Source organism: Mustela erminea, unplaced genomic scaffold, assembly GCF_009829155.1.
Source record: "Mustela erminea isolate mMusErm1 unplaced genomic scaffold, mMusErm1.Pri scaffold_70_arrow_ctg1, whole genome shotgun sequence".
In the NCBI taxonomy this organism is placed as follows: Eukaryota; Metazoa; Chordata; class Mammalia; order Carnivora; family Mustelidae; genus Mustela; species Mustela erminea.
In genome coordinates this window covers 994-17,148 of record NW_022476430.1, presented here as the reverse complement: position 1 = coordinate 17,148, position 16,155 = coordinate 994, and the positions used below count along the sequence as shown (strand labels likewise).

The 16,155-nt window shown below is 39.7% G+C and overlaps 1 protein-coding gene across 1 annotated transcript; it reads right to left on the bottom strand.

The window, feature by feature from the left end:
- Positions 1-1,052: 1,052 nt before the first annotated feature.
- Positions 1,053-1,846, bottom strand: LOC116584034 (protein BEX1-like). The gene is made up of 2 exons (XM_032332020.1): positions 1,789-1,846; positions 1,053-1,444 (listed from the first exon to the last, which is right to left on the bottom strand). The coding sequence occupies exon 2, from the start codon at positions 1,437-1,439 to the stop codon at positions 1,053-1,055; it is 387 nt and encodes a 128-aa protein (XP_032187911.1). The 5' UTR covers positions 1,440-1,444; positions 1,789-1,846.
- Positions 1,847-16,155: the final 14,309 nt, after the last annotated feature.

Sequence of the window (16,155 nt, the reverse complement as noted above, 5' to 3'; positions counted from 1 at the left end):
TTCAGGGACTGGACTGAGTCAAGAACTGAGAGCTCCTGACATCACATCACTTTTGTTGTAGTCTATTGATTAGAATATATATTGGTAGGTATATATAGATATAGATCTTTCTAGATAGGTCTAGATAGGTCTAGATAGATCTATATATATATCTAGATAGATCTATATATGTAGATCTATTAATATATATACATATAGATAGATCTACATATATAGATCTAACTAGTTATATAGATTTATCTAGATATAGATAGAATATCTATTGATTAGAATATAGTCTATTGATTTGAAAAAGCTCAATAAGAACTGAGAGCTCATTATTAATTGTATTCTGTTAAGGGCCTACTTCTTGCCAGGCAGAATTCAGTTTGACCAGAAGAGGAGGGGTGCTGGACTGGTAAGACCTATTTTTGGAAACTCTGCTAAATATATGCATGGAAAATCTGATAGGGGGTCCTACCTAGTAGGGGATGAGGGAAAAATGGGTAATCATAGCTCACACACACCTAATCTTGTTTCATAGTCATGTGAAACAAACACAGTCCCCAATTTTATAAAGAATTCCTGGGTTTACTCATCTGGCTAAAATATCAAATTTCATTCATTGAATGACACTTCTACTTTCACAAGATCATTAAAAATGCTTTCCATTTCTTCTAAAACTGCATAAAATATGAAAAAAAAAACACATCAACTTATTTCACAGAAATAAGTCCCTGTATTAATCCTTTGGTGTATGCAATTTCTCTTCTTGTACTAAATACATAAATGCAAGATTTGAAGTAAAAATACAGAGGTTTCTTTCTTTAGACTGCTTTATTGGTTTTATAATATATATTGTAATAATAATGACCATCTTTCCAGGCAATAGGCAAAGCTGTCCTGCTAACGGAATCTTACAGATTGGATCAAAAACACAACATTCAACTCAAAGTAGTAATAGACACACCAGAAATGAGTGACATCAAAAAGTTTACAACAAATGTATATCATGAACACATAACTTTAGAAAGTAGATGTCTCCCTGTTAACTTCAGGGAAAACATCAGGATTCAAGGCATAAGGCAAAACTCATCACGATGATCATGGTGAGGGGGGTCAATGCTAACTGCCCGCAAACTATGACTGAATTGCTTTTCCTTCAGCTTTTGCATGAGTTGTCTCATCTCCTCCCCAATTCTTTCCATACTCTCTTCTCTCATCCTTCCCTGTGGCTCTCCAAGCCTCTGAATCATGTCCCGTCTATACTGCTGGTTGGGCTGCCTAACACAGAACCACCTACGATTTACTCTAGGCATACAATATTCACCAGTGTCCAAAGGGAGGGCCAAGGGCTCTCCTTTATTAGCAATTTTCTCCTTTTCATCCTTTTTTTCATTTTCCTGGTCGGTATTTTCCATGTTGAGATTCTTTACTGCTTGTTCCTCTTTGGACGCCATTGCTCCTAGGAGATAAAAGACAAAAGAAAGAGTTGAGTTTTGGGTGGACGTGTCAGCACCGAGGACAGAGGCCTTACTACTCATCTTTCAGAGCCCTGGATATCAGAGGTTTTTAAATTTTCATTTTCCTACCTGAAAAGCTTTGTTCGTCCTCTAGGGGGCCTCCAAGTCCGGATTCCCACCCCACTTCTCAGTCCTACCTCCCCGCAAACCCACCATTTTCCTACAGATCCATCCCCAGGCTTCTGCAGTCACCAAAATGGAAGATGGGGGACATGGCATAGGGTAGTTGGAAGGGGGTCTCAAACAGGGCTCTGCACCCTCCCCCAACACTGACCCCAGCACCGACCTGGGCCTATCCTTGCTGTCTCCTCCTTCTCCCAATTCTTGCCTTGAGTGCGCCGCCGCGACACTTGACAACTACACGCACAGACCTGCAGAGGGCGACGGTGGAGGGAACAGGAACTGCTGCGAAGCGCTAGGCGCCGACCCGCCAGCACCTGGTCCCTTCCAGGTCCGGGCCCCCTAGCCGCCCCCATCCGCATTTCCCACCTTCACCCCTAGCTTCCCCCCACCCCGCCCCGTAGGTCCACCATTTTCCTGTAGGAAATCCGGGGTGTTTTCCAATCGCTCTTAGTTGCTCTGCTGCCCTCCCTACCGCACAGCCCCCTTATCCCAGGGGCCCACTACTGATGTTCCCAAGAATGCCAGGTCTGGAGAAAGCTACTGGCGACCCGTTCCGCTGATCCCCTGTGCTCGCTGTGAGAATAGGCGGACCACTGCCGCCCTGGCCTCGCGCACAGGCCCGGGAGCCATTACCTGCCCTGCTTTCCTCCAGCCCAATGCCAGCCCGCCAGGTGCAGGACAGCAGGGAGCCAGTACCCAGAAAGGACTGCCCTGGAAGGCTGCTTCGTTCTGCAGCTCCAGGTCACTCAAGGGCCTCCCTTCACAAACAAGCTCTCTCCCCTCCCACTCCACTCCCTCCAACAGGCACTGAGATCTACTAGACCCTGGCCCCCACCTCTGCACTCACCAACTCTCCCTCTGCCTGTGCACTGGGCCCCAATGCACATTGTCTTGTCACTCAGCTCTGTTCTCTTCAGTCTGAGGGCCCACAAGGGGCCTTACCACCTATGGCTGGGTTAGCCCTTCTCTGGCTACCAGGGAGGGTTTGTATATCACCCTCTCCCCCCAAGGCCTTCGCGTTGTCTTGGTCTTTTCAGTTCTTTCCTCCTCTTCTCCCTAGCTGTGCATCTGCTTCCTAACAATTCCTCTTTATTTAATTTTTAATAATATGTATTTTTTAATTTTTTCAAAATTTTATTTGAGACAGAGAGAGAGAGAAAGCCAGTGAGCACAGGCAGGGAGGCCAGTCAGAGAGAGTGAGAAGCAGACTCCCTGCTGAGCAGGGAGCCTGATGTGGGGCTGGATCCCAGGACCCCGAAATCATTACCTGAGGCCAAGGCAGACACTTAACCTACTGAGCCACCCGGGAGCCTCTCTTTATTGTCTTTTTAAAAATCAGTATTGCTCAAAAAACAAAATTATGAAATTTCATTTTTTAAAAGACGTGCTTCAACCTGGGTAAGTAAAAAGAAAACTCATGTTTTATGTTCTGCACCACACAGAAAATAATTTCTCTAGGCTTCACAGAACTTCATTTTAGAACATTCTAGCTTGTTTTAAAATTTTGTAAAAAAAAAAAAAAAAAAAGGGAAGGGACGCTTTGGGGAGAATCTTCTTAAACACAAATGGTGTTTTAAAAATGATCAAGGAGAAATCCAGTTGTCAGCTCTTACTCCTTTGATAGAAATAATCCACCAATCCCCTCCTTTTGAAACAAATTTTAAGATTTATTAATAAACATTTATACTTTATTCTATTATGATTAACATTTGTTATATATGGAAAAGCATATTCTGACAACTTAAGTCATCTGCTGAAATTTAATGGCTATTATTAGTGATGATTTTGAAGACCTAAGCAGAGGGAAGGACTGTGTGGCAGTGGCAGATTGAGGGATGCAGAGACAGTCAGATTCTCCCTGCCCTGATAAGAGATTGGGAAGGTGCCCATCTTCCCACTGCCATATTACAGAGCCTTTTGTTTCCTACATTCAGACTCTTGACTGTGCTTACTCCAAAAATACAGACGGTCTAGAGACCAAAGTAGTGACCTAAGTAAATTCCATTAGTTCTTTCCATCCGTTTCTCTCCCAAATTCCCACCTAGTAACTCACCTCCCAGACAGATGTGTGGGGGTGGTGTCTGTTCTCATACCTCTTCTAAACCACTGTGGTAGATGACTCCAAGAATAGTAGAGAATTGTTTGCTGTGGGGAGAGCCTCCCAAGTCTTCCTGTTCTCTCCTCTTTGTTACATTGTCCAGTTGGAAACCCTTGTGGGACGTTTCTGCTATCTCTCACCTGAGTTAGGAAGTGCACACTGCTGGGACCCTCACCCTATCCTCGCCACCTCCAGGGCACCCAGGAAGAACCCGACCTTGCCGCAGGGTCACTATCTGCCAGTCCATACTCATCCTGGTACTCCCTCACTTATGCCAAGGCCCAAGGAACACTATCTACTGACCATCCTGAGTAAACTTAGATTAGTTATTCTCAACACAGAAGTCTGTGGAACAGATACTCAAATATTATCTCTGTATGTGAGAAGGTAGTAATATATTCACATTTTTGTGGGAGATAGGGGCCAAACTTCTTGGCGGATTCTCAAAAGACGCCATGAGTCCTCGCCCTTAAAAACGTTTTAGAATCTCTATTTATGCTGTCTGGCTCTCTATTTAGCTCTTTACTTTCACCTTAAACTCACTTCTTTTTCGATTGTTTTCTGCCTTAGTAGTCACTCACTGGCCAATCCAGAATCTGAGCATCATCCTTGAATCCCTCATCATTGTTCCTCATATTCAATTAATAACCAAATCTAACGAAGACCGGCGTATCTTTTTAAAACAGCAGTATGGAACTAGAGTTTACATACCATAAGATTTGCCAACTTAAAGTGTACACTTCAATGCTTTTTAGTGTATTTACAGATATACGCAACCATCACCACAGTCAATTTAAGGACATTTCATCACATTAAAAAAAAAAAACAAACTCAAAAAGTACACTTTCATTATCACTCCCCACTCTCCAATTCTCTCCAGGCCAAAGCACTGCTAACATAATTTGTCTCTATAGATTTCCCTATTCTGTCTATTTCATATAAATGAAATCATACAATATGTACTCTTTGGGAATTGACTTCTTCATTTGCTCAGTGTTTTCAGAGTTCATGGCAACAGTACAATAATCATTTGAGGAACGGATAAACTTTTTTTTTTTTTTCCCCAAAGGGGTTGATCGTTCTAAACGTTCCTAGCAGCAATACATGAAGGTTCTGATATCTCCATATCCTCATGGACATTTCTTATTTTCTGAAATTTTGATTCTAGTCATATTAGTGAAGATGAAGTAATACCTTACGAGGGTTTTGATTAGCATTTCTTAGGTGATTAATGACGTTGAGCATCTTTTCATATTACAGTTCTACTCCCATTCCAATGTGTATGTTTTGTCCCCAAACCACCAAACAATTCTCTGGTATCAGCTGGGTGTCCTACAGTTAACTCAATTCTGACCCTTTAGAGATAGTATCAGATTCCACAGATTAAGGGCTCAGTTACACAAGTTTGCCCTCTCCTTCAAATGCCAATCACAAGTCCAGGTTGTTACTTGTGCTTCTGACTAACTGACTATAAATCAGAAGTTCTTAACACCCCCCCCTCCTTAGGTTTGATTAATTTGTTTGACAGGCTCACAGAACTCCAGAAACCAATTTACTCACTAGATCACTTGTTTATTACAAAGGACATAAATCAACAGGCAGATGAAGAAATGCATAGAGTGAAATCATGAACAAAGAGCTTCTGTCAACATAGAGTTTTCAACCCTGTATGGCAGCATGTGGAAGCATTCTGGTTCACAACCTGGAAATTCTTCCAGCTATTGATAAGTTCCAGCCACACTAGCCTCCTTTGGTTCTAAATGGGTCAAGGACCTTCCTGCTCTAGAGCTTGTGCACATGCTGCTTCTCCTTCTGGAAGGCTAATCACTCACCCCCTCCCCACCCCCCGGCTAACTCTTATTTACCCTTTAGGACTCAACTTAATATCATGGCTTCTGAGAGTCCCTCTCTGATTCCTTGGTCTGGCCCCTCATGCTATCTCTCACAGAACCTTGTTCTCTATCACAATTTAGGATTGTGTTTTTATAAGATTTCTCTTCCCCCACTAGACTGTACATTTCATGCTTAGAGGGACCATGCCTACCTTACTCATCAGGACATATTCAGCACCTAGCCCAGTGCCTGACACACAGTAGGTCCCAAGAGACAGTAGGTTGAACTCTATTAAACTGATACTTTTTAAGGTTAAAACCAGGCATATACTTGGATGCCTGGGTGGCTCACTTGGTTGAGCGTATGACTCTTGGTTTCAGCTCAGGTGATCTCAGGGTTGTGAGACTGAGCCCAGCCTCTGCTTGAGATTCTCTCTCCCTCTCCCTCTGCCCCTCCCTGCCCCATGCTCTCTCTAGCTCTAAAAATAAATACATAATCTTTTTTTAAAAAAAGGAATATACCAGCAACCTCGTAAGGTTCAATCGAACACTTTTTGAATGAATGAAAAATGAGGCAGGTGAATTATTGAGAAAAGAGAATGAGAAAGTATCCTGGGGAATATGTTTTGCTCCCATTTTACCATTCAACCTGCCCCTCCCTCTGCCCCTCCCTGCTCGCTACAATAAATAAATAAATAAATAAATAATAAATAAATAATTTTTAAAATACAAAATAGAAAGGAAGGAAATTCTGACATATACTACAGTATAGATGAAGCCAGAGGACATTATGCCAAGTGAAATAAGCCAGTCACAAGAAGACAAATACTCTATATGAGTACACTCATAGGAAGCACTTAGCGTAGTCAAAATTACGCAGACAACGAGTAGAATGGTGGTTGCTGGGGGCTGCTGTGAGGGGAAAATGGGAAGTTACTATTTAATGGGGATAGGGTTTCAGTCATGTAAGAAGAAAAGAATTCTGGAGATGATGATGGTGATGGTTGTACAACATTATGAACGTATTTAGTACCACTGAAGCGTACACTTAGAAATGATGATGGTAAGTTTTAGGTTCTTTGCATTTTACCACAATAAAAAGAGTTTAAATTCATTAAAAAAATATAGGCGCACAAATATAAGGCACAGAAAGTAAAATCCTTTGGTATTCCACTCTTCCTATGACAACTGTTGTTAGAGTTCTAATGTAGTTTTTATATTTTGTCTATACATATTTTAGAACACATTATGTAGTAATTATTCTTTTTAAAAAGATGTCACAATATACATGATGTCGTTCAATCTGCTTTATTTAATTAAAAATTAATATACACAAATAGGCCCAGCCAATGTTCTAAATTTGTCCCTCTCCGTAGAAACGCACAGCAAAACAAGACAAAAACGGGAACATAAAGCATAAAGATGCTAAAACAACTACCTATTGAAACACCACAAAAATGTTCTGGAAAAAGTAATCTGTACTTCTTTCCTCCAGTGAAATCCATCTTCTTCCCCATATAGTTGTACATAAAAGGTATATTCTTGCTGGCAAGCTTACTTTCAATCTCCCTGCAACTCTCATCTGTTGTCTAAATAACTTCCTAAGCAACATTGCCTCAGAACACAGCCTGCCTCATTTCTGTCCCTTCGGCTCCCATTTATAATTTATGAACATTGTACACATGTGCAAATATAATGAAAGCACGAGATAACCAATCCCCAACCACCTGCTGACAGCTACTGCTAACATTGTGCAATGTTTCCCCCTGTAGATTATTCTATAGGAGATAGAAGGCCCTGCTGGGGACAAAAATAGTGCTTGTTTCTCATCCACTTCACCTTTAGGACTGGAAGGGTGTCTATGTTTTGAGAGAACTTTGTCATGTGACAAACAAGCCGGATTTTGAAGGACAGGGGTAAGGGGATATAAGGACTCAGTCCCACTACCCTTTGATAAGGACCACAGTCACATTTCCTTGGAAATGAGGTAAGACCAACTTGTGTGTTTTGGGCTCAGAGGAGACAGAACTATTCTCATGAAGACCGAGGACAGGAGTTCGGGTGGGGCATGACTCCAAGGATGGACACAGAGGTACGTATCCCTGAAAATGCTGACACCTTACCACCCTCTCACAGAGGATCTGTGGAGAAGATGGTTGTAAAGTGCACCGTTTGAAGGATCAGGATACAGTCTGACAGCCGTGTGGCCCATGAATGACTGGCCTGGGTGGAAGAACGGGAAACCTTCTCAACTTGATAAATAACATCTCACCGAAACTACCCTCAGCTAGGTTACCATCCATTCCCCCTGCCCATCCCCCCAAAGTGGAAAATTATCTGGCTCCTTCCCCAGCAGGAGGCTGGCCATGAAGTATTTAGAATTAAAACCCAACTGGGCCTTCAAACACCCCCTCCTCAGTCTCAGACATATTTTTTGGTCATCCCTCCTGAAAGGAATTTTAGTGTGGGATATTAAGATAAAATGTTTTTACCTTTTTACATATGGGAAATGTAGTCAGACATAAATAAACAAATGCAAATAATAAATTTATCACTCACTGATTACTGTTGTAATATATATGTCATATTAATATTTCTGTCCTTTTATTGTTTAAAAAAACTCCTGCCATATAGGATGGTTGTGAACATACATATTTAACATAATGATATGATAATAATAATAATTAATAATGCATAAACATGTATATCAAGTATGTAAGCCTATATACTCATATACGAAGATATAGAAAACTACGTTAAATAGTATGTATGTGTACATGTGCCTGGCAAGGAGAAAATGCCTCAGTAGTTATTATCATTATCTCTGACTATTTTTCAGTTGCATTATTCTTCTATATATGTGCATAGATTCACATATGTATGTATTACACATACGATAAAACATTAAATGGAACTGTACTGCAGATGCTTTAGTATGCAACATTGCTCTTTTCTAAATACTTTACCAAATGACTGAGGACCATTTATCTCTCCACTCATCTCAGATGACACCTTTATGGCCCAGTCATAAAAGGAATTTTAGTAACCACTGGGAAGATAACATATTCACCCCTTTACATGTAGGAGTCTTCTGGGGATGCTAGTAGTGTGTATATTTCAATCACACATAAAAAAGACAGTGCATATAATCAGGGACTCCCTCTAACCACTGACAACTGGCATAATAAATAGGTGTGATATCAATATTTCTGCATTTTGGCTTCTTCGTTGCCTTGAAAAAATGTATCCTATAAGGCTTTTATAAGGACTGAATGAGTTTATATAAATGAGACACTTTAGGAGTGTGTCTGACATACAACAAGCACTCAATCAATATTACCACTACTAACAGGTCCATATTCTTTATATATATGCATATCAGTGCACATATACACAAACTGCATATAAATTTTTGGCCAAATTGAATCATACTGCATACACTGTGAGAAAAAAGATATGATCTTACTTGACCCAAATGGCTACTTAGCATATAAAAATGCTGCTCAACATCATTGTTCATTGGGGAAATCCAAACTAAAACCATAATACAATGTCCTCAGCAATGGCTGAAAGTAAAACTAACTAACAAAACCAGCTGTTGATGTGGATGTGAAGTAGGTGGAACTCTACATTGCTGATAGGGTATGAATTGATACAAGCACTTGGTTAACCAGTTAGTATCTATTAAGGCTGAGGTTGCACACATCTGATAGCCCACCAACTACACCCTACATTGAGGATAGATATATCCTCAATGACAAGTAATTTTTTGTGCACCAAAAATATATGCAGAAAAATGCTCATAGCAGCATTATTCATAATAACCCAAGGCTGAAAACAACCTGATGCCCATCGGCAAGAACGGATAAATTAGATTTGGCAAAGTGAAAGAATGGACTACTGTAGAGTGGTGAAAATAAACCATTGCAAAATGGGATAACTTGAATAACTCTAACAGACTTAAAGATGGGAGACACAAAAGAGTTTACACCGTATGACTTCCTTTTTGTAAAGCTCAAAAACAAGCAAACTAATCTATGACATCAACAATCAGACTAGTAGTGAACTTTGCATAGAGGCAGTGGTAATAATGACTTGGAGGAGGACACAGAAGAGCCCTGTGGGATACTGATAGTGTTCTGTTTCTGGATTGGGGTGGTGGCTATATGGTGGTGTTCATGAAAACTAATGCTGTTGGACTCAGGCCGTGTACAGCCATGATACCCCATGTTTCTGAGATTAAGGGTTTAGATAGGGACTTTTATTTTACAGGGCGAGCAGAAACTTCCTCACGTTAATGGTATGCATCTTCAACATACATCTGTGGAGATTTTAGGTAAAACTTGTAGAACTTCCCACATTTAGATCCCAAGTTTGAAAGACAGAGTTATGCACCACACCCAATGGTGCGTAAACAGTGAATTTTGGAACACTGGAAAAAAATAAAATAAAATAAACCTTAAAAAAAAAGAAGAAAGAAAGAAAGAAAGAAAGAAAGAAAGAAAGAAAGAAAGAAAGAAAGAAAGAAAGAAAGGAAGAAAGAAAGAAAGAAAGAAATACAGAGTTAATCATCTCAAGACAAAAACTATAGGCATTGACTGTCCAGGCCTAATGGCAGGTTAAGAAATGAAACTGGAGGAACCCAACTCAGATTTTGATGTTTGTTCCTCTTACCTATCCCCAACACAAAATTAAACAACAAACCAACAAACAAAAATACAGGGGTTCTGATGCTCAGTCAGGTTTGGAAACAAACAACCTATAGGGAAGTATCTTGATTCTGTGGCCACAGTATTTGAGCCTCCCAGAGACTTGGCTGGCCCTATCTTTCCATAATTTCTCAATTTACCCATCCAAGCATCTTACACTAAGCAATACTGGATTGCCTGTGTAACCACCAAGTATACCTTTGCACATTCTTTCATCGGTACCATGGATCAGACCTGGAATGCCCCCTTGGAGAACTTTCCTTGACTATATATATCCTTTCTCAGCTCAAATGGCACCTCCTTCTTGATGCTTCACTCACAATCCCATCTCACCATTTGTAGGTACCACCCCATGCTCTGTTCACCCACAGCAAGCCACTTGTCCTTCTAGTATGTTGTTCTGGTGCGGGTAGTGTGAGGACTACCAGGAAAGAATGCTAAATATCAGGAGGTGGTAAATTTAGGTAATGAGTACTTTGGTGCCTGTAAAATCATTCTTTGCACTTTATTGCACATTTATGGATATTTGCCATATTGCATTTTTAAATAAGTGTCAGTGAAAGTGTGGGCGCTATTTATAATATACTATGTATGAGAACCTAAATTTCACAATCTTTCTGGAGAGCAAGTGACATTCACAGAGCTTCACGGAAGTGATTTGATGATAGTGAAATTTTGTTAAGAATCCAAAATATGCAGCATTTTTCAACAGGAGCTATGTTGGTGAAGCAATCTTCTGTGTGAGGCATCAACCACACCTGTCACTTAACAACTTTTGGTGCACCAATACCCTGGAATTTTATGGACCCTCAAAGGAATAAAATGTTTCTATATATACATATAACTTATGTGTGATTCTGTGTGATGGAGGCATAAATAAAGCAGACAATCTTTTGCATTTTAGTCAAGACTTAGGGAACCTATCCCACTCATGTTGGTTTCTGTCTCAATTGGAATTTTTAAAAAATAATTCTTTCTGACATTATCAAGATGAACTGGCTTTTGTAGAGGAGAAACAATGTTCTATTTATTTATTTATTATTTTTTAAATTTTATTTTATTTTTTCAGTGTTCCAAGATTCACTGTTCTTTTTAAAAAAAATGTTATCGAGCTCTGAACCGGATATGTTACATTACCTGTCATATATCTTTTTCAACTGTTACGTATTTTGAAACACCAGTAATTTTCACGATCACTATTGTTCTGTGACTTGTGTTATCATGTTGAAAAATATTTTAATTTGGAACAAATGCAACAAAAAATCTTTAATGGTCATGAAAAGAATAGTAATAAAACTTTCAGGGTTAGGACAATTCTTATCTATCACATAAGGGTTATATGGTGAGGGAAGAATGGTCTCTTGCATAAGGGATACTTTACTTAGAAACTGTTTACCGTTCTAGGGGTGCCTGTGTGGCTCAGTTGGGTAAGTGTCAGATTCTTGATCTTAGCTTAGGTCCTGATCTCAGGGTTGTGATTTCAAGCTCCCCATTGGGCTCCACACTGGGCATGGAGCTACTTAAAAAACAAACAAACAAACAAACAAAGAAAAGAAAAAGAAGAAAAAAGTATTTGCCATCCTAAATGATTATTGTATTTTTCCTTGGGTTATTAAAGTTATCTTTTGCATACGTATTTATATAGTAAAAATCAATAGGGGTGTTTATCAAATTTGTTAAATTGCTACCTTATGCATGTCTGTATTTTTAAATTTTTAACCTAATCATTAAAGACAATGGAGATATAAAAGAACAGAAGTTGAACAAAAAACGAAAGAAAAGCAACTTGAGAATTTAATGAGATGGTTTCCTGTTAACTGATCAAAGAGCTTCCCAGACTTTGCCTGATCTTTGGAAATGCTTGAGGTGCTACTGAAAAATACAAGCTTCCAGACCCCTTAACTGATCTGATGAATTAGAAATTTGAGGACATGGAACTGGGATTCTGTTTGTTTAGCAAACACCTTGAATGATTGCTATGTAATGGCAGATTTGAGAAAACCCTGGCCAGGAACCGTGATACCCATTCACTCTAATACTGTACAAAACAAAAATAATTATGAGAAATAAAGGTAAAAATAATAACAGCAAACAGACCTAAAAAACCTTGCATTCCCATCAATAGGAAAACAGACAGATTGTGGTGCATTTATACAATGGGACACTATGCTTCAATTAAAATAAAAGACCTATAGGTGCACCTGGGTGGCTCAGTTGGTTAAGCGTCTGACTCCCGGTTTTGGCTCAGGTCATGATCTCAGGGTCCTGATACCAAGACTCTTGTAGGCCTCCCTGGTCAGTGGGGAGTCTGCTTTCCCTTCCTGTCTTCCTCTGGCCCTCCCCCTATTCGTACACTCTCTCTCTCTCTCTCTCTCAAATAAATAAATAATAAATCTTTAATAAAAAACAAAAGACCTATAGCTCTATATATCAATATGCATGAATAACAAAGCACAATATTATGCAAGAAAAGTGTGTTTCAAAAACAAACATTTCTTATAGGACCATTCTCAACCATCCTTAAGTCTCTAAAAATAATGTTGCATATTACTTATGGCCGTAAAAATATCTAGTAAAAGTATAAAAGCATGCATAAGGGTACATCAGCCTTAAAGTGCAGTTGTCTCTGGGGAGAGAATGGAATGAAAGAAAAGTGAGATGGATTGAGACATGTCCATAACATCAAAAAAAAAAATCTAGATCACACATGATAAAATGTCAGTAGGTTATAAATTGGTTGATGAGTACATTTGTGTCTGTTATGTATTTCCAGCTACACTTTTGTATGCTTAGGTATTTAGAAATGATTATGTCTTGTGTTCATCAGAGCATGACAAGTCAAATGTTGTGATATAGTCAGTGTAGGTGGGAGTATATATTGGCACATATTTTGTGGAAGACTATATGCATAAGGTATTGTTGGTGCAATATTGATAGTAAAGTTTGAAAAAATTAAAATATGTTGATGAAGGGTTGTTTCAATAAGTTATAGTATAACTCCAAAGGATATGTTTCCAGGAATTTTAAAGAATGAATACTTATAGAACCAAACGTCAGCCTCATGGCAGCATAAGATGTCCTTCCTTTTGGTCCCCCCTTTATGATAACTAATTAGAAATTCACCCACAAACACATGTACCTCTGTGTGGGCTGTGGGATCTAGCACCAAACACCAAGGGACCCAGGAGAGGTCTTGCTCACATCTGGATCTGGTAATAGGCTAATATGCTCACAAACCTCAGAACAGGCTGTGAAATCAGCAGGAACCTACAAAACCGTTCTAACCCCTCTTAGCCATAATAGGGAACAAGCTGGTGAGTGCTGACTTGGGCAGACACAGCCACGGGCATGGGAGACTTTGTAGAAATGCAGCTTTCCTGAGTAGAGATTCCACCTCTCTGTTGGAAAAACAACCAAAAAAAAAAAAAAAAGAGCCAGGATGCATTGAAGAGGGTAAGAGGAACTTTGCCAGTGCTGCCCATCCAAGGCAAAAACAGCATGATGCTGAACTAGCTGGCAGTGACCTCTCATGCTGAAAGAGGAGAAAGTGAAGGAGTGCTTGGCTACCTCAGCTTTGTTGGGTGCTGCTGGAGAGGAATGACTTCGTGGGCTAAACCCACACCTCCCCCTCTGTTGGGCAGGCTCCCTGTGTGCACTCCCAAGTGCAGTGGTAAGAGAAAGCTCCAATAAACAGAATGCTTCCAAAAAGCAGACCAGGATCTCTGGGCAGGCAAGAAAACAAACTTGAACTAGAGTGCCACCTTATGGAAAACAAAAGAGGTTTTTCAGCAACCAGCCTGGGGAATCGGAAGAACCAGAGAAGAAATAAAGGTGGTAGTTGCGATCTCTCCCTTTTCATTCATAATTTTATTAATTTGGGCCTTCTCCCTTTCCTTTTGCATTAGTTTGGCCAATGGTTTATCGATCTTGTTGATTCTTTCAAAAAACCAGCTTCTAGTTTCACTGATGTGTTCTACTGTATCTCTAGTTCTTATCTCATTGATCTCTGCTCTAATCTTGATTATTTCCCTTCTTGTGTGTGGAGTTGGCTTAATTTGTTGTTGATTCTCCAGTTCTTTAAGGGGAAAAGACAGCTGGTGTATTCCGGATTTTTCAATTTTTTTGAGGGAGGCTTGGATGGCTATGTATTTCCCCCTTAAGACCGCCTTCGCTGTATCCCATAGGTTTTGGACCAAAGTGTCTTCATTCTCATTGGTTTCCATGATTTTTTTAAGTTCTTCTTTGATTTCCCGGTTGATCCAAGCATTCTGAAGCAAGGTGGTCTTTAGCTTCCAGGTGTTTGAATTCCTTCCAAACTTTTTCCTGTGGTTGAGCTCCAGTTTCAAAGCATTGTGATCTGAGAATATGCAGGGAATCATCTCAGTCTTTTGGTATCGGTTGAGCCCTGATTTGTGACCCAGTACATGGTCTATTCTGGAAAAGGTTCCATGTGCACTCGGGAAGAATGAGTATTCTGTTGTTTTAGGGTGGAATGTTCTGTATACATCTATGAGGTCCATCTGGTCCAATGTGTCATTCAATGCTCTTGTTTCTTTACTGATTTTCTGCTTGGATGATCTGTCTATTACTGAGAGTAGCATGTTAAGATCTCCTACTATTACTGTATTCATATCAATATGACTATCTTGATTAATAGTTTTCTTAGGTAATTGGCTGCTCCCATATTGCCCTTCAATGGGTGAATGGATAAGGAAGATGTGGTCCATATACACTATGGAGTATTATGCCTCCATCAGGAAGGATGAATACCCAACTTTTGTAGCAACATGGACAGGTCTGGAAGAGATTATGATGAGTGAAATAAGTTAAGCAGAGAGAGTCAATTATCATATGGTTTTGCTTGTTTGTGGAGCATAAGAAATAACACAGAGGACATGGAGAGATGGAGAGGAGAAGGGAGTTGGGGGAAATTGGAGGGGGAGACGAGCCATGAGAGACAATGGACTCTGAAAAGCAATCTGAGGGTTTTGGAGGGGCAGGGGGTGGGATTTGGGGTTAGCCTGGTGGTGGGTATTATGGAGGGCATGTATTGCATGGAACACTGGGTGTGGTACATAAACAATGAATTCTGGAACACTGAAAAGAAATTTTAAAAATAAATTTTAAAAAATATGAGAAATGAAAAAAACAGACTCTTAAGTACAGAGAACAAATTGGTGGTTGCCAGTAGGGAGGCTGAGAGGGATGAGTGAAATAATAAAAGGGATTAAGAGTAAAGCTTATATTGATGAACACTGAAAGATGTACAGAATTGTTGGATCATTATACCGTACCTCTGAAACTTAAATAACATTATGTTAATTACACCTCAATAAAATAAGAAGTGTCATTTAATTAACAATAGAAAGAAAGAAAGGTTTAAGAATTCCACAACAACACAGACAGTAATTTCTCTGACATTGGCCATAGCAACATTCTTCTAAATGTGTCTCCCAAGGCAAGGGAAACAAAAGCAAAAATAAACTCTTGGGGCTACATCAAAATTAAAACTTCTGCACAGCAAAGGAAAGAGTCAACAAAACTAAAAGACACCTAATGTTAGAGGGCACATACCTGAACATAATAAAGGCCACATATGAAAAACCCACAGCTAATATCAACCTCAATGGGCAAAAACTGAGAGATTTCCGCTAGGGTCAGGAACAAGACAAGGATGTCCACTCTTACCACCGTTATTCAACACAGTTATGGAAGCCCTAGCCACAAAAATCAGACGACAACAACACAACAACAAGGCATCTAAAACAGCAAGGAAGAAATCAGACTTCCAGTCTTGGCAGATAACATGATACTGTATATAGAAAACCTTACAGAGTCCACTTAAAAACTACTAAAACTGATAAGTGAATTAAGTAAATTCACAGGATACA

Coding starts and splice junctions, on each gene's coding strand:
- LOC116584034 (XM_032332020.1), bottom strand. CDS start 1,439: ATGGCGTCCAAAGAGGAACAAGCAGTAAAGAATCTCAACATGGAAAAT.